The 24,777-nt window shown below is 41.7% G+C and overlaps 2 protein-coding genes across 4 annotated transcripts; one reads left to right on the top strand and one right to left on the bottom strand.

Moving 5' to 3' along the window:
• Positions 1-1,939: 1,939 nt before the first annotated feature.
• LOC106576018 (vesicle transport protein GOT1B) lies at positions 1,940-5,368 on the bottom strand. 2 transcript variants are annotated; one of them, XR_001321880.3, is made up of 6 exons: positions 5,197-5,368; positions 4,686-4,777; positions 4,203-4,381; positions 3,890-3,971; positions 3,443-3,507; positions 1,940-3,138 (listed from the first exon to the last, which is right to left on the bottom strand). XR_001321880.3 is itself a non-coding variant. In XM_014152815.3 (5 exons), the coding sequence occupies exons 1-5, from the start codon at positions 5,219-5,221 to the stop codon at positions 3,100-3,102; spliced, it is 417 nt and encodes a 138-aa protein (XP_014008290.1). In that variant the 5' UTR covers positions 5,222-5,367; the 3' UTR covers positions 1,940-3,099. The 2 variants fall into 2 exon arrangements, 1 of the variants encoding a protein (XP_014008290.1); XM_014152815.3 differs by lacking the exon at positions 3,443-3,507 and having other exon boundaries at positions 5,197-5,367.
• Positions 5,369-5,555: 187 nt separating this feature from the next.
• On the top strand, positions 5,556-24,700 carry LOC106576017 (ATP-dependent DNA helicase Q1). 2 transcript variants are annotated; one of them, XM_082963799.1, is made up of 15 exons: positions 5,556-5,771; positions 9,008-9,080; positions 9,653-9,856; positions 16,255-16,434; positions 17,238-17,344; positions 17,452-17,650; positions 17,945-18,111; positions 18,289-18,370; positions 18,484-18,750; positions 18,998-19,136; positions 19,242-19,333; positions 19,506-19,722; positions 20,043-20,172; positions 21,216-21,338; positions 23,499-24,163. In XM_082963799.1, the coding sequence occupies exons 2-14, from the start codon at positions 9,059-9,061 to the stop codon at positions 21,309-21,311; spliced, it is 1,902 nt and encodes a 633-aa protein (XP_082819925.1). In that variant the 5' UTR covers positions 5,556-5,771; positions 9,008-9,058; the 3' UTR covers positions 21,312-21,338; positions 23,499-24,163. The 2 variants fall into 2 exon arrangements, with proteins under 2 accessions (XP_082819925.1, XP_014008288.1); XM_014152813.3 differs by lacking the exon at positions 21,216-21,338 and having other exon boundaries at positions 23,499-24,700.
• Positions 24,701-24,777: the final 77 nt, after the last annotated feature.

Genomic DNA, 24,777 nt, shown 5'->3' with positions numbered 1-24,777 from the left:
GCCTTGGTCCAGAATTCCTCTGTGGAGGAACCATCTCTGCAGCACTCCATCAATCAGGCCTTTATGGTAAAGTGGCCACTCTTCAGTAAAAGGCAGATGACAGCCCGCTTGGAGTTTGCCTTTTGGCACCTAATGTCACACCTTGATCTCTTTCACCTGTCCTCGTTATTGTCTCCACCCCCTCCAGGTATCGCTTGTTTTCCCCAGTGTATTTATCCCTGTGTTTCCTATCTCTCTGTGCCAGTTCATCTTGTATGTCCAAGCCTACCAGTGTTTTTTCACGTTTTCCTTTGCCTTTTCTCCTTTTTCTAGTCTTCCCGGTTTTGACCCTTGCCTGTTCTGGACTCTGTACCTGCCTGCCTGACCATTCTGCCTGCCCTGACATCGAGCCTGCCTGCCACTCTGTACCTCCTGGACTTTGATCTGGTTATGACCTGTTGCCTGTCCACGACTATTCTCTTGCCTATTCCCTTTGGATTTATTAAACATCTTAAACTCCAACCATCTGACTCCTGTGTCTGCATTTGGGTCTCGCCTAGTGTCATGATACCTAAAGGACTCTCAGACCATGAGAAAAATGATTCTCTGGTTTAATGAAACCAAGATTGAAGTCTTTGGCCTGAATGCCAAGTGTCACGTCTGGAGGAAACCTGGAACCATTCCTACGGTGAAGCATGGTGGTGGCAGCATCATGCTGTGGGGATGTTTTTCAGCGGCAGTGACTGGGAGACTAGTCAGGCTTGAGGGATAGATGAATGGAGCAGAGTACAGAGATCCACCTTCCAACAGGACGACCCTAAGCACACAAAGACAACGCAGGAGTGGCATTTGGACAAGTCTCTGAATATCCTTGAGTGGCCCAGCCAGAGCCCCGACTTCAACCCGATCGAATATCTTTGGAGAGACACGAAGAAAGCTGTGCAGCGACGCTCTCCATCCAACCTCAGAGCTTGAGAGGGTCTGCAGAGAAGAATGGGAGAAACTCCCCAAATACAGGTGTGACAAGCTTGTAGTGTCATACCCAAGAAGTCTCGAGGCTGTAACAAAGTATTGAGTAAAGGGTCTGAATACTTATGTAAATGTGATATTTCATTTTCTTTATTTTTGAAATACATTTGCATACATAAAAAAAAATCTGTTATTCCTTTGTCATTATGGGGTATTGGGTGTAGATTCATAGATGATCTATGAAAACACGATGTACCTGAGCTCAATTTCAAGGGTCGGAATACTTATAAATATGGTATGTTTTTTATTTTTTTTTAATCAATTATAATCTATAATACATTTTAGAATAAGGCTGTAACATAACAAAATGTGGAAAAAGTCAAGGGGTCTGAATAATTTCCAAATGCACTGTATACTGAACAAAAATATAAATGCAACAATTTCAACCATTTGAGTTACAGTTCATATAAGGAAATCAGTCAATTGAAATAAATTCATTAGACTCTAATCTATGAATTTCACATGACTGGTCAGGGGCGCAGGGGAGCTAGACCCAGCCAATCAGAATTTGTGTTTCCCCACAAATGGGCTTTATTATCGACAGAAAATACCCCGGGTGGTGAAGGTCCTGGGCTGGCGTGGTCTGCAGTTGGACGTACTACCAAATTCTCTAAAATGTGAGGCGGCTTATGGTAGAGAAATTAACATTAAATTATCTGGCAACAGCTCTCGTGGACATTCCTGCAGTGAGCATAACAATTGCACGTCCCTCAAAATTTGAAACATCTGTGGCGTTGTGTGACAAAACTGCACATTTTAGAGTGGTCTTTTATTGTCCACAGCACACAGTGCACCTGTGTAATGATAATGCTGTTTAATCACCTTTTTGATATGCCACACCTGTCAGGTGGATGGATTCTCTTGGCAAAGGAGAAATACTTACTAACAGGGATGTAAAGAAATGTGTGGACAAAATTTGAGAGAAATACAATTTGTGTGTATGGAAAATTTCTGGGATCATTTATTTCAGCTCATGAAACATGGGACCAATACTTTACATGTTGCATTCATATTTTTTGTTTAGTATATTTGCAATTTCTCACAATCAAAAACAATGAATGACAGACAACGGCACAAGGCACGTTTTTTTAAAGCGTAATTACAAAAGTGTCAGACAAAACATTGTAAAACCATTGTCATATCCCATTAGCCATTCCATTCAGTACCCTCCATTACTATAGTTAACATTGATAAAATTCGAACTGAAATGTTGCTCTTGAAAATAAAAAATAATAATCATCTACAGAGCTTCCTCATCCAGTCATACACAGAAACGACAGAAAAATTAAGGGAAAATATGCAACTGCCAGATCTGGTAATCATAACAAGCGTGAGAGAAAAGGAAAGCTATTTTCTTCCACAGGACTCAAGTTTCAGTCAGTATGAGAAAGCACAGGCACCATAAGTAGGACCAGGAGTCTTTCCAATACCTGACCAGGAAACCACCTTTAAATATGGCTTTGAGTTTTCCCTGGTCTGGTCATATGGTCAGGAAACCCTAACATGGTCTAAGACCTGTTTGTGCCATCTCGCTAACCCCTAGTTCATTTTTGGCAAGACAGCACAGCACTAGGAAAACCCCCTGGCCCATCTACAATGTAACAATAGGACCAGCTCTCCTCCGCCATACCTCTTCTGAGGTTGTCCAGAGGCGATGACATGGTGAGTTTGTCTGTACATTCAATAGCAGAGTACGAGCGCCAAAATGGACACTGGTTCTCTTCAGTCCAGTAGAGGGACTCTCCTCCACGTGGGGAGTACTCCAGTAGAGGAGAGCAGCATTCAACAACATGTAAAACATTCTGGGGTAGCCATCGTAACCAACTCCAGATTCATTAGTAACAGTTGCCCGTAGCAACCAGGACTGGTACCCTTGGCTGGTACGGACCTTCAAATTGCAGAATCAAGATACAAAAAAGCTGACTGTTTTCCCTTTAAATGGGAAGAGGTCTTAATATACAAAGTCTCATGAAAATGACCTAGCTAACTGTTGGAGGTAAGCAATTGACCAATGGGGGTTAAGTGGCTTTATGAGAACTACTGTATCATAAATATAATAGATTGTTTTTCTCCATAAACAAAAAGTCACTGTTATACCATGGTGTTGCTCTCTCCCACTTTGTCCACGAACTGAAAGAGAGAGAAAATAAACTAATTTAAGTCAGTCTACCGCCCCCCTTTGCAAAGTAGAGCAAAAATAGATGACATATACAAGCTTGACTAAAACGTTTAGTGCATAGTTGTACATGGGAAAATTAAATGTTTGCTTGACGTGACTGATTGAGTAGACTATTCAAAATGGCGTGTAGGATAAATGCTGTTGCTGGTGTCCTAGTATAAATTATTTCCAATACCAATGGTTCCCTACTCTGGTCAGGCATAAGGCAACATTACAGTATAACATACATTATAAACAGATGTGAATCATGCTCACATGCAAGGGAAAATCTGCAGTGACTGACCAAGACAGCGGATTGTCCTCAGAGTTAATTATGAAGGCTTTAAAAGAGACAGAGACACATTCTCCTCAAAACAAGTCACTTCACGAACATACACCGCATAACACACACACACTTATATGATAGAAGATTGAGTGACACAGTATGAGACACTACAGCCTTCCAGAACCAATGTCAGAGACCAATTGGACCCTGTGTTGTCTTTAGTATAACCACCTCAGCCTACCCAGCACCCACTGCATTGTAGCTCCTGTTGCCATACTCTTCCTCACACAGTGGTGTAGTGGAGGGTAAACGCAAGTGTAAACAGTTTACCCACCGGGAAAAATGCATTGAAACTATTGGAGCGTTTCTTTTTTCACCTTGACCGGAAATCAGAATTTACCCAGCTATTTTTTTTACCACTACCTCTCTGAACTCACCCCACTGATGAATGGGAGGTTTAGCAGGGAGCCCAGGAAGGGTATCCTTCTGATGAAGCCTACTGCCGCTGGGAAGAAACCCCTGGAGAAGATAAAGAGAGAGAGTTAGTTGACATCAGCAAGCACATGATGACGGACTACGGATCTTTACACGCAGCAAGCCCTTGCATAAAATGAGGGCTGCACTCAACAGGGGGTGGGGGCGAGGCAGTTGACAGGACAAACAAAGATTTCCTTGGCTTGTTTTCCTCAAGACTGCATCTTATTCGAAAAATAAGCTTAGCAAACAGCCTGGGGCCTGTACTTTACCCACCTGAATAAAAGGAAAAATCCATAGACCTCCAGGACCACTCCCACAATGGGCCAGCCAACAAGAACGATCAACACTCCACCCAGGAAGAAGCTAGTTGCCTTCATCTTGTGTTTCTGGAAAAAGAACCGGAACGTCCTCTCCAGACCGATCACAAACGACAGGCCAGCCACAAACAGGATCTATAGCGAGATAGAAGGGACAGGGAACAGACAATGTCAATGTTTGTTGACAATGACAGAGTACTTCACAGTTAAACCCTACAACTCCCCACTACTCTATAAGGTGGTGATTGTGCTCAGTTGAGAGAGTCAGAAAGGCAAGGAGGGCTCTGCAGCTGTGTTTTTCTCAGTGTCACTCAGAGATAATGGAATTGCATTTCAGACCAACGTTACAATAAATATAGCAAAACGTAAGCCTCGTGTATGTAGCTGCAGAAGGCAGACAAATATATGAACTGTGGATGGTGATGATGAAATCACTCACATTTCCTATGGCAAGGAGGGCTTTGTCAAAAAACAGAATCATTCCAAAGAAGAGGAAAAACACGCCGAAGCCTGTTAGTCCCATTCCGATCTCTGCAAGAAAGAAGAATCACATTATTTAAAGTATCCAAGCACACTAACGTTAATACGTTTGAATCACAGGAGACTGCTGAGGGGAGGACAACTCATAATAATGGCCGGAAGGGAGCAAATGGAATGGCATCCAACCATTCCACAGCCTATCCCCCCGTACTTTCAACTGACATCCCCCTCCCTAACTAGCCATCTGGTTCAGAATGAATGTCATTAATTAGCTAGCTAACGTTAGCTGTCAATGGTCACTCTATCTAGTAAACAAATACGATTCAGCAGGCTAGCTATTTCTAGCTGTTTTCCTCACATAAGAGAATAGCGCATTAGTAATGTAGCTGAGGATAGCTTGCTAATGTTAGTTAGAGAGCTGGACCAAGTTGGCAAGCAACAACCGTTAGATAAAATAGAAATCGCCTTACTCTGTGAGTCCGTTAGAGAGATCATTTTGACAATGAATCAACAGCTTGTAAAATATAAAAGTTGACACTGTTAATTGTATTTTACTAAAATACAAGTTCAAGTGCTGCCACTGTAGCACTAGCCACGTCTTCCGGAAACACGCCTTCTTGGTTTCCTCAAAAATATCATTCTTCCGGACAAAATCAGGGTTGCATTCAACATTCTAAAGGGTTGTATAAAAACGTTCATGAAAAAAATAAGGAGAGCACTTATCTGCTGAATATAACTAGGTAGTTGCTGGAAAATATCTGCCCTGCCTACATACACGTCAATTTTCCGGATGGAAAATGTTTTCAGGTTGTATTGTAAAATAAAGGTAAAATAAAAATACAGCATTTATTCAGCATTGATTGCAGTTGGTTTGTTGAATGTACCCCATACCGTGGAGAAAGTGAAACAGCAATCTGATTGGTCTGCACAAAAAAATAAAATAAAAAAAAAATCGCCCGCGCGAGCTGTCTAGCAACGATCAAGAAAAAAGAGAGCGCAAATAAACAGTGCAAACTCGAGAAGTGAGGCGAGTACATTTTTGATGGTGAGTTTTGCTTTGTTCTTTCAACATCCTCTTTCCCTCATTTTCCATAATTTCGTCCCACATGTTAGTATCATTAATGGCTAGCCAAATATGTAGCTGTCAAAAAGTTGAAGTATAATTTGCTAGCTAGTCAGCTACAGGTTGGCTAACATTAACATTAGGCTGTTTGGTGGAGCAGGTGGCTGATTCCTGGTGGAGGCTGGTTAACCTTCTGCTAGGGTGGTTGATCATTGGCAATCTATTTATCTAACTATCATTGGCTGGCAATCTATTTATCTAACTATCATTGGCTAGCAATCTAATGTGGTGGAGAAAAAGCTAAGAAAAATGGTAAAGCCACATGGAGGAAGGGTGGGGGCTTTCCCGGTTCACCCATGTCCGTTTACTTTACACAATAAATGTTTACATTCCGGCCTGCTTGCCAAAAGCTCAAGGAAACAGCTTGTTCGTGTATGGATAGATTCAAAGTGTATTTTATGCATACAGTTTATAATATATCCTTGGTTAATTAAGAAATAAATCCCGAGGGAGTGTGGTATGTGGCCAATATACCACCTAAGGGCTGTTCATATCCACGACGCAAACCCCCGAGGTGCCTTATGGCTATTATAAATTGGTTACCAATGTAATTAGAGCAGTACAGATACATGTTTTGTCATACACATGGTATATGGTCAGATATACCACAGCTTTCAGCCAATCAGCATTCAGGGCTCGAACCACCCAGTTTATAATGCACATTATACCATGGCATTGTTGAATACTTGTTTCTGATTGGCTTGAAGGGCATTCTTTCCCTAAATAATGGACAGTATAATTGCACTGTAGAATTCATTGCCAATATTTCATTCTTTACATGTTTAATGTTTGAGCTGCTTTTTAAATCAATAGTCGAATTGAAAACATTATTTGCATTGTTGAATTTGATTTTCATAATGGCATGCTAGGACTGATGGTTTGGTTAGCTAAACTAGCAGTTCTACTCAGCTAGCATGTCGCGAAACACACCTTCCATCTCATTATTTTCCATAGAACGCATAGCTCCTCGTTGATTATCCCTTACATATCCAATGTTGAGGGAGAAAGATTGTGTAAGCAATGTTTTACATGTTATTTACAGAGCCTTCAGAAAGTATGCACACCCCTTGACTTTTTCCACATTTTATTGTCTTACAAGGTGAGATTAAAATAGATTTTAATTGTAATTTTTTTGTCAAAGTGGAAGAAAAATTCTAACATTTGTAAATAAATAAAGTATTCAACCCACTGAGTCAATACATGTTAGACTCACCTTTGGCAGCGATTACAGCTAAATCTTTCTGGGTAAGTCTCTAGAGTGTTGTACACCTGTATTGTACAATATTTCCACATAATTTAAAAAAAAATTCTTCAAGTTCTGTCAAGCTGATTGTTGGCCATTAGTAGACAGCCATTTTCAGTTCTTGCCGTAGATTTTCAAGCCAATTTGTAAAAACTGTGACTAGGCCACTCAGGAACATTCAATGTCGTCTTAGTAAGCAATTCCAGTGTAGATTTGTCCTTGTGTTTGAGGTCATTGTCCTGCTGAAAGGTGAATTTGTTTCCCAGTGTCAGTTAGAAACGGCTCTATTCTGTTTCTTTTTATCTTAAACTCCATAGTCCTTGCTGACGACAAGCATACCCATAACATGATGCAGCCACCACCATGCTTGAAAATATGGAGAGTGCTACTCAGTGATGTGTTGTGTTGAATTTGCCCCAAACATAACACTTTGTATTCAGGACATAAAGTTATTTTCTTTTCCACATTTTATGCATAAGGCAATTTGTGCCTTATTGCAAACAGGATGCATGTTTTGGAATATTTATTTTCAGTGTTGTTGATCCATCCTCAGTTTTCTCCTATCAAAACCATTAAACTCTATTTTATATCTCAATTTCTTTTCTTCTCAAACTTCTGGGCGATTCTCGTAAAAAATATAAAATGTTTTCTCGAAATAAGCATTGTTGTACTATTAAAAGGTCAAATACACTGCATTTCAAACAGTCAGCAATAGTCTAATGAATTCAGTGCTTGTGAAATTATATCTAGACTAAATATAAGCCTTCCACAACCATAAAGCCCACAAATAATTTCATTATTTTATACAAATATTTTAATAACCTGCGTTTTCAAAATTGTTATAATCACTGATCTGGCTTTCAAGTATGTCTATGAAAATGCCCTTTTTTGTTACAAATTTAACTAGTATCATGCACAATGCACATTCACTGATAATGACTAACTTCTTGTAGTAGGCATTAGGCACTAGACAATTAACACAGGTGTCATCAACAATATCTCAAGCCCACGTGCTAGTGATTAGCCAGCTAATCTTTAGACAACTTTGATCTAGTTGCTAGCTAACAAAGTTGAACAGTTGAATTGTTATGAACACACCCTTCTGTCTGTCTCCAACTGTTTGAAAAGCATGTCCACTTTGTTCAGATGTTGAAATCAAGTGGCCTACCTTATTTCTCAGAATGAGAACGAGTTGCCAAGTACTTATTTAATTGTGTTTTATTCTTATTGCACATTTATAAATCACAGACTAGACAGCTAGTATAATAACAGCCCTTTGGCTAAAATGCTGCTAGCGGTAATTGGTACCCCCAATGCCGGGCGGACAAACTTGAGCATTAATTTTCCAGAATCCATGTTCATTGACACTCTCGTTTTAGTAGTCTGCTCTGCGCGCAATTTGAGTAGTTGAGACAACTTTTCTAACGATAAACTTTTTAACTTCTCTATTACAGTAAAATAATGTCTCAATGTGTTTTTGTGTCCATATGACCGATTCTGCTGGACCAAACCTCAAATGCAAATAGTGAGTTGAAACCCCATGTCAGAGAGGAAGATGTGATCTCTCAACTTTGTTGGCGTGAGAGGAAGGGGGACGGGCTTGGTATGTGTGTAAATCATAGAGGAAGAGACGAAGCGAGAGGTTTCACTTGCCCATAAATAAGGCCAATGTGTTTCTATGGGCTTATTTTTGGATCTAAACTTGTCGCCTGCATTCCCACCTTTGGGACAACGACTCCTATTGTTAGGGCAGAGGCCAGTGACACACAATCTCAGTTTAATCCATTTTAAATTTAGGCTGCCTGTAACCCAACAAAATCAGGGGAAAAAAACAAGGGGTAGGAATTCTTTCTGAAGGCACTATATCTTGCAGGCTACATTGCATAACACTGCCATTTCCCCCCTCATTCAACAGAGTGATTAAAGTCTGCAAGGTGGTTGATTGTGTTGTAGATTTGCCTTGGAAATGGACAGTGACAGTGCCGAAGGTAAGTGAATGTGATCTCACATTTCTATTCCCCTTTCTTAAAAGTATGGTACCGAACCCATAGAGAAACAGTGACTGTGAAATAGACTGATCTGTGTCTGACGTCATTAGCGCCCTACCTGTGAAACACAGGTCGTTAGTGACTCGGAAGTGTCAGACCTGACAGTCTCCTCGTATAGGATCACATGCGATTGGTCCCAGAGGAAAGCTAACCAGGGCAGATTGTGCCAAACTTTGAAATGGATATCATAATAATAATATTAGGCCCTGGCCAACATGTGTTTATCTACAAGGATTTAGCACAGCATTTCATGGTACCACTATTGTCTTTGTGCATATGTGTTCAATGCATATTCTAGATTATTTCTATGTAGGGCCTAGATACCGTAGAGAGCTTTGATGACAGGAAAAAGTCATTTAAACATAAAATAGTTATTAACCTAATGTTCTCCTCTCTACCAGAGGGGCATGTGTGTTACATGAATGCTCCATCGTAAGTAGTAGATACCATAGAGCACGTTGAATACAGCAAATAATGATGGTTTTATTTTTTGTTAATATTCTCCTCCCCAGACGTGCAGGCAGAGCTGGACTCTGTGGAGGCCGAGCTGGAGGTGGTGGAGCTGCAGATAGCTGAGCTGCTGGAGAAGCAGGCTAGCCTGACCTCCAAGAAGAAACAGCTGCTCTGCAGGCTGGAAGAGCCATGTGACTCCACCCAGCCCTCTGGATCTGGACCTGCAATGACCAAGCAGGAGCTGCTGCGCTATGAGAATGATGGTATGGTAGAGGCTACAATGTATAGGATGTGGCACATATGTACAATATACACAGAGTGTACAAAACATTAAGAACACCTTCCTAATATTGAGTTGCACTTCCCTTTGCCCTCAGAACAGCCTCAAATCGTCAGGGCATGGACTCTGCAAGGTGTCGAAAGCGTTCAACCGGGATGCTGGCCCATGTTGACTCCAATGCTTCCCACAGTTGTCAAGTTTTCATGATGTGCTTTGGGTGGTTGGACCATTCTTGATACACACAGGAAACTGTTGAGTGTGAAAAACCCAGCAGCGTTGCAGTTCTTGACACACTCAAAACCGGTGTGCCTGGCATCTACTATCATACTCCGGTCAGAGGCACTTAAATCGTTTGTCTTGCCCATTCAACCTCTGAATGGCACACATACACAATCCACGTCTCAATTGTCTCAAGGCTTAAAAATCCTTCTTTAACCTGTCTCCTCCCCTTCATGTACTCTAATTTGAAGTGGATTAAACAATTGACCTCAATAAGGGATGATGGCTTTCCCCTGTATTCCTATGTTAGGGATGCAAATTTCGGTAAATTTTGCTGCCGACTAACTGACCCTTATTAACTGGTCAACAAACGGCCAAAAAATTAGGTGACCAACAGAAAATACTATCAGATATCTGAATATAATGACGAGATACTTACATTTCCGCCCTAACAATGGGAGTCGTCCCAAGGCGAGAAGGCAGGCGACAAGCTTAGGCCCAAAATAAGCCCATAGAAAAGCATTGGACATATTTTTGGCAAGAGTGAAACCTCTCGCTTCGCCTCTTCCTCTCTGATACTATGCATGCATACAGTTGAAGTTGGAAGTTTACATAAACTTAGGATGGAGTCATTAAAACTCGTTTTTCAACCACTCCACAAATTTCTTATTAACAAACTATAGTTTTGGCAAGTTGGTTAGGACATCTACTTTGTGAATGACAAGCAATTTATCTAACAATTGTTTATAGACAGATTATTTCACTTATAATTCACTGTATCACAATTCCAGTGGGTCAGAAGTTTACATACACTAAGTTGACTGTGCCTTTAAACAGCTTGGAAAATTCCAGAAAATTATGTCATGGCTTTAGAAGCTTCTGATTGACATTATTTGAGTCAATTGGAGATGTACCTGTGGATGCATTTCAAGGCCTACCTTCAAACTCAGTGCCTCTTTGCTTGACATCATGGGAAAATCAAAAGAAATCAGCCAAGACCTCAGAAAAATAATTGTAGACCTCCACAAGTTTGGTTCATCCTTGGGAGCAATTTCCAAACGCCTGAAGGTACCACGTTCATCTGTACAAACAATAGTACGCAAGTATAAACACCATGGGACCACGCCGCCGTCATACCACTCAGGAAGGAGATGCCTTCTGTCTCTTAGAGATGAACATACTTTGGTGCGAAAAGTGCAAATCAATCCCACAACAACAGCAAAGGTCCTTGTGAAGATGCTGGAGGAAACAGGTACAAAAGTATCTATGTCCACAGTAAAACGAGTCCTATATCAACATAACCTGAAAGGCCGCTCAGCAAGGAAGAAGCCACTGCTCCAAAACCGCCATAAAAAAGCCAGACTACGGTTTGCAACTGCACATGTGGACAAAGATCGTACTGTTTGGAGAAATGTCCTTTGGTCTGATGAAACAAAAATAGAAGTGTTTGGTCATAATGCCCATCGTTATGTTTGGAGGAAAAATGGGGAAGACTTGCAAGCCAAAGAACACCATCCCAACCGTGAAGCACGGGGGTGGCAGCATCATGTTGTAGGGGTGCTTTGCTGCAGGAGGGACTGGTGCTCTTCACAAAATAGATGTCATCATGAGGAATGAAAATTATGTGGATATATTGAAGCAACATCTCAAGACATCAGCCAGGAAGTTAAAGCTTGGTCGCAAATGGGTCTTCCAAATGGACAATGACCCCAAACATATTTCCAAAGTTGTGGCAAAATGGCTTAAGGACAACAAAGTCAAGGCATTGGAGTGGCCATCACAAAGCCCTGACATCAATCCTCTAGAAAATGTGTGTGCATAACTGAAAAAGCATGTGCGAGCAAGGAGGCCTACAAACCTGACTCAGTTACACCAGCTCTGTCAGGAGGAATGGGCCAAAATTCACCCAACTTATTGTGGGAAGCTTGTGGAAGGCTACCCAAAGCGTTTGACCCAAGTTAAACAATTTAAAGGCAATGCTACCAAATACTAACTGAGTGTATGTCAACTTCTGACCCACTGGGAATGTGATGAAAGAAATAAAAGCTGAAATAATTCTCTCTACTATTATTCTGACATTTCACATTCTCAAAAAATAAAGTGGTGATCCTAACTGACCTAAGACAGGGAATTGTTACTAGGATTAAATGTCAGGAATTGTGAAAAATTGAGTTTAAATGTATTTGGCTAAGGTGTATGTAAACTTCCGACTTCAACTGTACAAGGACCCAACATTGTTCATTACGAGCTTAATGGAAACATGCAACAATGGCAAGGCTATCGTCTTAGAGTCAAAAGGCTATAACCTATTATTAAACATTCGACTCCTGTCATGAAACAGCTAATAAAGCATTTTGCTTAAATGCATTTAGCGGAAAACACAGTTCTAAAGTGCGCACCAAATGCGAGCAGTGCCAGATGTGACCTTTTCCTTTAGAAAGCGTCTAATAGCAACTACTATGATGGATTGCTTATATGTCTAGGATTGTGCCTTTGGCTTCTGGACAACGAAGTGAAGTTTATATGAAAACCAATAGAACAGGAGAGAAATCCTGGTTAATGGCATGAGGAAGTCATTATAAAATAATTGCCTCCACGTTTCTATGGATGGATTTTTTTTTTTGCAAGGCTACTTTGAAGTAAGGTAAGACACGCCTCGTTATTTCAAGTAATTTAAAAACGTTCGGGTTTCAAACAATTATACTGCCTCAAGCAAACATTACAAAGTGGTGTGTGACGCGCTGATAGTCAACGTTTGCAGGCTATATATAGCCTATGCATCCAAATGGCGAATGGGAGGTGAGATAGAGAAATAAAAATATCTCCTTTTTTTAATCGTGGCCATCAAAATTAACACGCGATTTGTTGCGCAATGACTGGGCTTACAAAAGCAGGTTTCACTCCAGTAACCTACAGGCGTTTTGAGGAGCTATTCTCGCGTTGTCTGACAGGTGGTAGGCTATTCCGCTCTTCAAAATAGGCTCTGTATGCTGTGCGCGCGGGATAAATAAAATGCATGACGACCAACAAAAATACACATGCGCCAATTTAATTCCACAAAATACAATTATGCTAATTAACCTATAGACGAAGAAGCATGATCGGTCAAATGTATTTTCAGCTAACCGATTAACAGTTAACCTTAACCTTAACAACCCTAGTCTATGTCATGGAAAGAGCAGGTGTTCCTAATGTTTTGTTCAGTGTGTACAGTACCAGTCAAAAGTTTGGACACCTGCTCATTCCATTTTTTTAAATTTAATTTGACTATTTTCTACATTGTAGAATAATAGTGAAGACATCAAAACGATGAAATAACACATATGGAATCATGTAGTAACTAAAAAAAGTGTTAAACAAATCAAAAAATATTTGTATATTTGAGATTCTTCAAAGTAGCCAGCCTTTGCCTTGATGACAGATTTGCACACTCTTGGCATTCTCTCAACTGGCTTCATGAGGTAGTCACCTGGAATGCATTTCAATTAACAGGTGTGCCTTGTGGAATTTCCTTTCTTCTTATTAATGTGTTTGAGCCAATCAGTTGTGTTGTGACAAGGTAGGGGTGGTGAACAGAAGATATTTGGTAAAAGACCAAGTCCATATATTTAAGGTCAGTCGATAAGGAACATTTCAAGAACTTTTAAGTTTCTTCAAGTGCAGTCGCAAAAAACATCAAGCGCTATGATAAAAACTGTCTGAGGACTGCCACAGGAAAAGAAGACCCAGAGTTACCTCTGCTGCAGAGGATAAGTTCATTAGAGTTAGCTGTACCTCAGATTGCAGCCCAAATAAATGCTTCACAGAGGTCAAATAACAGACACATCATCTGTTCAGAGGAGACTGCGTGAATCAGGCCTTCATGGTCGAATTGCTGCAAAAAAACCACTACTAAAGGACACCATTAATAAGAAGAGACTTGCTTGGACCAAGAAACACGAGCAATGGACATTAGACTGGTGGAAATCTGTCCTTTGGTCTGATGAGTCCAAATTCTAGGTTTTTGGTTTCAACCGCCGTATCTTTGTGAGACACAGAGTAGGTGAACGGATGATCTCTGCATGTGTGGTTCCCACTGTGAAGCCTGGAGGAGGAGGTGTGATGGGGCTTTGCTGTTGACACTGTGATTTATTTAGAATTCAAGGCAGAATTTTGAAGCACTCAACCAGCATGGCTACCACAGCATTCTGTAGCGATTCGCCATCCCATCTGGTTTGCGCTTAGTGGGACTGTCATTTGTTTTTCAACAGGAAATGACCCCAAACACACTTCCAGGCTTTGTAAGAGCTATTTGACCAAGAGAGTGGGGTTGGAGTGCTGCATCAGATGACCTGGCCTCCACAATTACCCGACTTCAACTCAATTGAGATGGTTTGGGATGAGTTTGAACGCAGAGTGAAGGGAAAAGCAGCCAACAAGTGCTCAGCATATATGGGAACTCTTTCAAGACTGTTGGAAAAAGCATTGTTCGTCACCAAACTGTTCCTGGATGGTTGGGAGAAGTTACTCTCGGAGGATGTGTTGGTACCATTATTTATTCATGGCAGTGTTCTTAGGCAAAATTGTGAGTGAGCCCACTCCCTTGGCTGAGAAGCAACCCCACACATGAATGGTCTCAGGATGCTTTACTGTTGGCATGACACAGGACTGATGGTAGCGCTCACCTCGTCTTCTCCGGACAAGCTTTTTTCCGGATGCCCCAAACAATCGGAAAGGGGATTCATCAGAGAAAATGACTTTACCCCAGTCCTCAGCAGTCCAATCCCTGTACCTTTTGCAGAATATCAGTCTGTCCCTGATGTTTTTCCTGGAGAGAAGTGGCTTCTTTGCTGCCCTTCTTGACACCAGGCCATCCTCCAAAAGTCTTCACCTCACTGTGCGCGCAGATGCACTCACACCTGCCTGCTGCTATTCCTGAGCAAGCTCTGTACTGGTGGTGCCCCGATCCTGCAGCTGAATCAACTTTAGGTGACGGTCCTGGCGCTTGCTGGACTTTTTTGGGCACCCTGAAGCCTTCTTCACAACAATTGAACCGCTCTCCTTGAAGTTCTTGATGATCCGATAAATGGTTGATTTAGGTGCAATCTTACTGGCAGCAATATCCTTTCCTGTGAAGCCTTTTTTGTGCAAAGCAATGATGACGGCACGTGTTTCCTTGCAGGTAACCATGGCTGACAGAGGAAGAACAATGATTCCAAGCACCACCCTCCTTTTGAAGCTTCCAGTCTGTTATTCGAACTCAATCAGCATGACAGAGTGATCTCCAGCCTTGTCCTCGTGAACAGTCACACCTGTGTTAACGAGAGAATCACTGACATGATGTCAGCTGGTCCTTTTGTGGCAGGGCTGAAATGCAGTGGAAATGTTTTTTTGGGATTCAGTTCATTTGCATGGCAAAGAGGGACTTTGCAATTAATTGCAATTCATCTGATCACTCTTCATAGCATTCTGGAGTATATGCAAATTGCCATCATATAACTGAAAATTAATATTTGTCGTTCTCAAAACTTTTGGCCACGGCTGTACATGACTCCATATGTGTTATTTCATAGTTTTGATGTATTCACTATCATTCTACAATGTTTGTTAAATGAATTGAGAAGCACAACCACACTGCTGTGTGTGTGTAATATGTTCCAGACCTGGGTTCCAAATACAATTTCAAATATCTCAATTACTTTCACATACATTTCTAAGGAAGTACTCAGATGTATTTTTATTTTTAAAAGACAATTAGTTGAATATTGGTATGTATTTGCCAATGCTCATACACTGACTCAAATACACTCCCATATTATTTAACCCAGGTATTTTGAAAAAAGTATTTGAAAATACTTTCAAATAGTAGGCTAATTATAGGAAATTAAAATGCATCCTATAGAAGTAGTTGATTCGGGCCACATTATTTGAAAATACTCAAATACATATTTTAAATAACTAATAATCGAATACACATGTATTTTAACTCTGCCTATCTTTTTGGATGTAAACATATCAGATAAATCTTTCCAGGAGCTGAATTGCGCACTTCAATTTAAAGCAAAAATAAATATGTAGATTGTGTCTAAAGTGCTATTTTATTAGGTGGGCTACAATCTTGAAGGCTGAAAATATTGCTGTACTGTATTTTGACATGCTTAAATGTTTTCTTTCCAAACCTAGATTTCTCGTGGTCAACAGAGCTGGAGCAGAATCTGAAGGATGTGTTCCAGCTCTCTAAGTTCCGTGCTCTCCAGCTGAAGGCCATCAACCTTAGTATGTCTGGTAAAGACCTCTTCCTAGTGATGCCCACTGGACGAGGGAAAAGCCTCTGCTATCAGCTACCTGCAGTCTGCTCTGAGGGTAAGTGGAGAACACACACACACACACATACACAAAATGCATGCAGGTGCATATACTGATAACACTAATGTTACAGTTCATTGAATAATTGTGTGTGCTGTGCAAACACATACTGCAGACAGGGCTCTAAATTAACATTTTCATTGGTAGCACTGGTGCTCCTAATTTTAAAAAGTTAGGAGCACCACATGAAATTTAGGAGCACCAGAAAATAAGATAAAAAAAAGAAATTGTGATACAGCGCATATTGGACCTATATGAACTTGACTTACTTTTGAACCACATGTTATGCCTTAGAAACTAATATGTAACATTGTAAAGACATGAGTTTATTATAAAGGCTAACATTTTTATACGAATACCTGTCATTGAAATTTCAAAGTAATTTGTGGAATATTAGGTTTCTACATTGTGTAAAAGCACTATTTTCCTATTGAGATGCATTACGTTAGTGTATAATTTCTATCTTTAAGAACGTCAGGTTTGTGATGACATGCAGGAGCTCTGTCATTCATCCATTGCTCTCCTGAAAAAGCTGTCCCTTTTTCTTTCTGTGCCCCCAAATGTTTGGATATACTGGTAAAGTTACCAGGATGTTAGCTAGCTAGCCAATGAGGTAACATGACTGAACAAAGTTTAAAAAGGCGCACTGTGCTACAAAAATAAAACTCCTGGGCGCACAGCAAAATATTTGGTCACATATGCGACTAAATTGGTTGCACTTTAGAGCCCTGACCGCAGATGGTTGCAGCCATTACTCGCTGCAATGTTGTTTTTTTTAACGTGTGTTTGTGTGCTGCCAGGTTTCACTCTGGTAGTAACTCCTCTAGTTTCTCTGATGGAGGATCAGCTCATGTACTTAAAGTCCATCGACGTTGAAGCCGTCTCTCTCAACGCATCCAGCAGTAAGGTAATGACCAACAAACACTTTCTACATATTATTGATACTTTGCTGGTATTGATTATGATTATAGCTGTAGGATTCATGTTTGATTTGACTTCTGCTATGTACCTCAGGAACATGCTAAAATGGTCCTAGCTGAGATGACGGACGCCAAAGCACCTTTCAAGCTGCTGTATGTGACTCCAGAGAAGATCGCGAAGAGCAAGCTGCTGATGTCGAGGCTGGAGAAGGCCTACAATGCAGGCAGGCTTAGCCGTATTGCTGTGGACGAGGTGCACTGCTGTAGCCAGTGGGGACATGACTTCAGACCTGGTGAGAGACCGTGCAACTGTACTGTATATGGACTACTTACTTTTTATTAGTCTCCTTACTTTGTTTTGGAAGGTAAAGGGCTACTCAAACAAATCACTCAAAGTAGAATTCTAATAATTCTTCTTTACGTTACAATACCCAAACAAGGATATCACCATATAATTAAACAGAACACTTCAATGTATCTCTATGCATACCACTTAGAATGCATGCCCAATAGATTGCTTCATTCTAAGGTGCATGCTGTGAGTTTTGTGTTGGGCTGATAGCCAACTAACCTTCCTCTTCCGCCAGACTACAAGCTCCTGGGGATCCTGAAGAGGCAATTCCCAAAGGTTCCGTTGCTAGGGCTGACGGCCACGGCAACCAGCAGTGTTCTAAAGGACTGTCAGAAGATCCTGTGTGTCCCTGAGCCAATCACACTCACCGCCTCCTTCAACCGCACCAACCTCTACTACGAGGTGGGCGTCATGGCAACTATACACACCTGTTCGCCACCTGCTTGGCAAACACCTGTTGATGTTCTTTTGACCTTTAAAAATACACACACTTGTGTTACTAAAGGGGATGCTTGTTAGATTCCCGCTGTATCTCTGCACAGAAGTATTGAGGATCTGTACTGTTTTTGTGTCTCTCAGGTACGCCTTAAAGACTCGATCAGTGATGATTCAATCAGTGACATCTCCGCACTGATCAAGGAGAGATATAAGGACCAGTCAGGTACTTTGAAAGGAAAAACAAAGGATAGGTCAAAATTCAGTTTGTCCCATTTTAGAAACCATCAGCAACTTGTTATCCAGACTTTTGAGGTATTATGCTTCTGCTTTTGGCAGGGATAGTGTACGTGTTTTCCCAGAAGGATGCGGAGACGGTGTCAGCAGACCTACAGAAGAAAGGCGTCAATGCATCTTCATACCACGCTAACATGAATCCAGAGGACAAGTCACAGGTTCATCGCAAATGGGCCACCAACAAGATCCAGGTGGTGGTAGCTACTGTGGCGTTCGGGATGGGGATCGACAAGGCTGACGTCAGATTTGTCATCCATCACACCATCAGCAAGTCCATAGAGAACTACTATCAGGAGAGTGGACGAGCAGGTAGACAACTCTTTTCTCCCCACTCAAAAATGTAATAATTTAGAAACAACACCTGATCCCTTGACCTCAGAAAATGACGAAATACTATTCTACATTTGAAATGTTTTTTTCCCCCTCTGATTTTCCAACTGCGCTTCTACTTCGACCGCAGCCATGGGAGTAGCCAGTTTGTTTTTAAACTCTTTTCCTCTTAAAACTCTGAACTTATTTTCCCTTATCTTTACCATGGTTCTCTCCGTTCCTCCAGGCAGAGACGATAAGCCGGCTGACTGCATTGTGTACTTTGGCTTCAACGACATCTTCAGGATCAGCACCATGGTTGTCATGGAGAATGTAGGACAACAGAAGCTGCTGACCATGGTCGACTACTGTCAGAATGTAGACAGGTACTGAGCTGGACCAATAACAACGCTCTCATTGACCATTTCAGTTGTGTAGATATCTGTGTGCGGATCAAGAGTACAGTACGTGAGTATCTCTATTGTTTTAAGGTGTCGGCGCTCAGTGATCGCTGTTCACTTTGATGAGGTTTGGGACGATGAAGGATGCAACGAGATGTGTGACGTCTGTCGCCATGGCAATGGTATGTATACAATATAGTGAACATACCACTTTTCAAATCCAACGTACATGGCGTGCTAGGGGCGTAGGAGTAGATTTGGAATTGGGCATATGAGTTACACTCCATCGAATTGAAAGATCTGCCATCATTTATGTTGAGTCTTCATACCTAAGATGCCTGTGTTTCTATCCAGACTACATCACAGTGGACATCACGCAGCATGCTAAAGATGTGGTCCAGATTGTGGAACTGGCGGGCACTCTGGATGAGAAACTGACCCCCCTGAAGGTGACCGAGGCGTGGATGGGGAAGGGTCCGGCCAAACGCAGGAAGATGATCCAGACCACCACCCTGTCTCGCCTGGAGGTCGAGGCCATCATCACAAGCCTACTGCTGCAGGGCTACCTCAGGTACTGACTGACTTAACTTTAAGCCCTTTACCAGTTCAATATGCTTACTGCTGCAGGGATACCTCAGGTAGGCCTACGACCTAGGGCATGTTCAGCACACAATAGGAAAAACCTTTGCAACAAAAATTGTTTCACTTCAGGCTGTACCTCTCTAAAGATCACATCCTGACATCAGGTACTGACTAAGGACAAATGGGGTTGTCAAGAGTGGCGTCTGGAGAGAATTGTGAGGTCACAATGGACTTGTACTACTGCACAGCTGGTTGCTTTTAGAATGTTATTCTTTGTTTGATCCCCTTTTTTCCCCCTCTTCTCCACAGTGAAGACTTCAGTTTCACTCCGTACACCACCTACTTCTACCTGAAGCTGGGTCGTAAGGCACCCCTGCTGAAGAACCAGAGTCACTCCATCACCATGAAGATGAGGAGGACAGGCCTGGACGCCAACACGGTCAGTACTACACAGCAAACGGTACAGGAATCATTCAGACAGGAAGCCTTTGGGTGCATCTCAAGAGACTAAAGTGGCCTCCTCCATCTGCATGGAATTGATATGATAAATTACTACCTGGTAATAGCTTTTTTTGGTTGTCATTTTTTTCTAGCCCGTGCAGATGGGAAGCCACTTTTGTCTGAAAATGCATACATCATGTCTCATCTTTTCTGCTTATCACATTTTTTCTATTTCTCCTTCTGCACTTCTGACTGAAATATTTCAGTGTACTTATTTCCCTGTTTTAAAGTAGTACTTTACTCAACTTGTTTTCTCACCGTCTCAATCCTCATCTCCTTGTATGTCTTTGCCCCGTCTTCGCTCTGCCCTTTCAATCTGTTTAGTCTTCTCTGTATCTGCTCTGTGTACCTCCTATTGTTTACTTGGCTACTTACCTGCAGGTAAGTGAACTATGTTGTCAGTTTCTTTTCCTTTCAGGCCATCGGATGAAGGATCACTTTTTTTTTCAGCATTTTGATTCTATTATTCAATCAATCACCAACAAAATCTGTGTTTTCCCTTTTATCAATGTCAATTATTATTTTAAAGATTGAGTAAAATCATTCTTACCACCATCACCCTTGATTGTCATTAGCACGCTTACTGTAAACAAAACATATCCCTAATCACTGTATATGTAAATCACTGTAGTTCTAATGCTATAGGTTTTCTAAACAATGTAGTGTTGCGTAGTACCAGACAGGCGCCGATATCAGGGCTCCAAGTGTACAACACCTGTGGTTTTGGGTGGTGCTGAGATCTAGACCTACTTATTTAATCCATGTTGATATTTGCTAAAGGTGACCAAGGTGCCGGTAATGGCTGATCACAATCAATCCTAACACCTTGATATGGGAATGATTCATGTTTCTGGTTCTCCCATGTCAATTCTTAAACCCTTCTCTTACGTTATTACCCACACCTAGCTTAGGTGAATGAGTGAGTGAATGTGTGTGTATGTGAGAGACAGACAGGTTAAAGCTGTTGTTGATGACCTACAGGTAAAAGTGTCCCAGGTAAAGACCAAAGAAGGAAAGAGATCTGGTGACAATGCTGCAAACTCCCCTGTCACCAAGAAAGTCAAGAAAGACCTCTAGTTCCCCCCTGAAGAGACCAAAGAAAAAGTACAGTTCCCTGATTCTCTATTCAACCCACTGCATCTATGGCATGACACTGTCTGGGCAACCTTGTGTATGTCAATCAGGTTAAAGACAAATCTGTAACGTTGGGCCCTGAATGATATCCTTACAGAATGCATAATTATTCATAAAATAATAGAATATGCATGATGTCATACAGTACCGTTCAAAAGTTTGGACCTACCTACTCATTCCAGGGTTTTTCTTTTTTTACATTGTAGAATAATAGTGAAGACATCAAAACTATGAAATAATACATATGGAATCATGTAGTAACCAAAACAAATATATTGGAGGTTCTTTAAAGTAGCCACCCTTTGCCTTGATGACAGCTTTGTACACTCTTGGCATTCTCTCAACCAGATTCATGAGGTAGTCACCTGGAATGCATTTCAATTAACAGGTGTGCCTGTGGAATTTCCTTAATGACGGTCAGTCAATCTGGAAAATGTCAAGAACTTTGAAAGTTTTTTCAAGTGAAGTCGCAAAAACCATCAAGTGCTATTATGAAACTGGCACTCATGAGGACTGCCACAGGAAAAGAAGACCCAGAGTTACCTCTGCTGCAGAGGATACGTTCATTAGAGTTAACTGTACCTCAGATTGAACCCCAAATAAGACACATTCAATATCAACTTTTCAGAGCAGACTGCGTGAATCAGGCCTTTGCTGCAAAGAAACCACTACTAAAGGACACCAATAAGAAGAAGAGACTTGCTTGGGCCAAGAAAAACGAGCAATGGACCGGTGGAAATCTGTCCTTTTGGTCTGATGAGTCCACATTTTTGATTTTTGGTTCCAACCGCCGCGTCTTTGTGAGACGCAGAGTAGGTGAACAGATGATCTCTGCATGTGTGGTTCCCACGTGAAGCATGGAGGAGGTGTGATGGTGCTTTGCTGGTGACACCTTCAGTGATTTATTTAGAATTCAAGGCACACTTAACCAGCATGGCTACCACAACATTCTGCAGCGATATGCCATCCCATCTGGTTTGAGCTTATTTGTTTTTCAACAGGACAATGACACAAAACACAGTCCAAGACTGTTGAAAAAGCATTCCTCATGAAGCTGGCTGAGAGAATGCCAAGAGTGTGCAAAGCTGTCATCAAGGCAAAGGGTGGCTACTTTGAAGAATCTCAAATATAAAATATATTTTGATTACTACATGATTCCATATGTGGTATTTCATAGTTTGACTTACATTTAAGTCATTTAGCAGACGCTCTTATCCAGAGCGACTTACAAAATGGTGCATTCACCTTATGATATCCAGTGGAACAACCACTTTACAATAGTGCATCTAAATCTTTTAAGGGGGGGGGTTAGAAGGATTACTTTATCCTATCCCAGGTATTCCTTAAAGAGGTGGGGTTTCAGGTGTCTCCGGAAGGTGGTGATTGACTCCGCTGTCCTGGCGTCGTGAGGGAGCTTGTTCCACCATTGGGGTGCCAGAGCAGCGAACAGTTTTGACTGGGCTGAGTGGGAACTGTGCTTCCTCAGAGGTAGGGGGGCCAGCAGGCCAGTGGTGGATGAACGCAGTGCCCTTGTTTGGGTGTAGGGCCTGATCAGAGCCTGAAGGTATGGAGGTGCCGTTCCCTTCACAGCTCCGTAGGCAATCACCATGGTCTTGTAGCGGATGCGAGCTTCAACTGGAAGCCAGTGGAGAGAGCGGAGGAGCGGGGTGATGTGAGAGAACTTGGGAAGGTTGAACACCAGACGGGCTGCGGCGTTCTGGATGAGTTGTAGGGGTTTAATGGCACAGGCAGGGAGCCCAGCCAACAGCGAGTTGTTCTACATTCTACAATGTAGAAAATGGTAAAAATAAAGAAAAACCCTTGAATGAGTAGGTGTGTCCAAACTTTTGACTGGTACTGTATTTCTGTAAACACTCATAACCATTGTTACAGCTTTCATGGTTTGTGTCCTAACTCAGTAATGTGTGTATGTCCTGTCAATGTCTACACACATGGCTGTAGATTCATTGAGCATGCTTTCACTAACTCGCATTATGCCACACTAACATTGGGGTTCACTAACATGGTTCTGTATAACAACATGTCCAATCCCAAATCAACCATCTTCGATTTAGGATTGGTTCTTCAGTAAAGTCAGGGGTCACTGACACTTCCTTTTGTCTCCCATAGGAGGACCAATTAGCTGCTGGAGTTAAAGAGGTGGTGGTGACCTCCCAGTCTCCTCCTCCCATTGCCCCCAATGACAGCAGCACTCCCCCTCCCAGACACAACAAACTGATCAAGATGGATAAAGAGCAGCAGAATCTGGCCAGGAAACAAGACAAGGACCATGACCAGACAGAAAGTCAGACAGGGTATGACCAGAATGACCCTGCTGCTGGCCAGCCCACTGCCATTGAAGTAGACGTAGAGATCAATATTATAGAGAAAGTTAATGACATCGAATCCCCGCTACCACCATTAAAACTAAATTCAAAACCTAAATCAACAACCCCTCAAAAGAAGCGAAGGAAACCCTGTACTGCTGCGTGCCCAGCTCCTTCAGAAGGTGCAGTTACAGACTCTGACCACCGGAGGCCAGCATTGGTCAACTCTCCCTCCCAGGTCTCCATCATCTCTGAGGCTGCAGTGGAGGAGCTCTGTGACCTGAGGAACTACTACAGCAACCAGCTGAGGCGGATAAACTACATTTCCCATGAGTACTTGCAGAATCAGGGGTGCTCAGACCCAGGGGTGCTGGCCTGTATCAGAGAGCCACTAAAGAGCCTGCGCCTCCCCCGTGGCTCAACCATCGCCCGGACGGCACGCAACCTGTGGACCAGAGTCAGCTCCAGAAGGAAACTCATCCAAAGATGAATCTTGACCTTCCCTGGGACAGTTAACATTCAGATGTGGACAATACTGTATCTCTCTTTCACGTCTCACTTTGCCAGACCTAGAGCCCTGGGGCAGACGAGTCTACTTTTTTCTGTACCACTTGATGTTCTATTTTTCTGGATTGGCTGTGACAGAGAATATCCCCATCCAAGTTAGTTTGTAATATTTTACGGTTGGATCAATACCACTGTTAGCCTAAGATGAAGAGCTGTTTTTGCTGACATTTCAATATTTTACTTTGGATAAACTAACTCACATGAACTGAAAGGTTTGTTGAACTGAAGAATGTTTTCACAATGTATTATGTCACTTTTTTTATATTCGAGCATATCCTAATCTAACAGCCACAATGTGCACGCTAGTGAATTTGATTCACTCTAATACGTTTTATAATACTGCACTGCAGCTTTGGAATAAGAAGGTCCATTCACATTTGAGGAACACAGTATATATCTTTAGCTATCATTAATAAAAATCTGATTTTAAAATGTAAATGTTTCATGTGACCATTTCAATTTTAATCTTTTGGTTGTAAAGTTAGTTTTTGCACCCTCTTCTGGTATATTTTCAA

The sequence above is a fragment of the Salmo salar genome, chromosome 17, assembly GCF_965601325.2.
Source record: "Salmo salar chromosome 17, fSalSal1, whole genome shotgun sequence".
NCBI classification, from domain to species: domain Eukaryota; kingdom Metazoa; phylum Chordata; class Actinopteri; order Salmoniformes; family Salmonidae; genus Salmo; species Salmo salar.
Note: the sequence above shows the minus strand (reverse complement) of the source record. Positions and strands in the feature narration are given on the sequence as shown.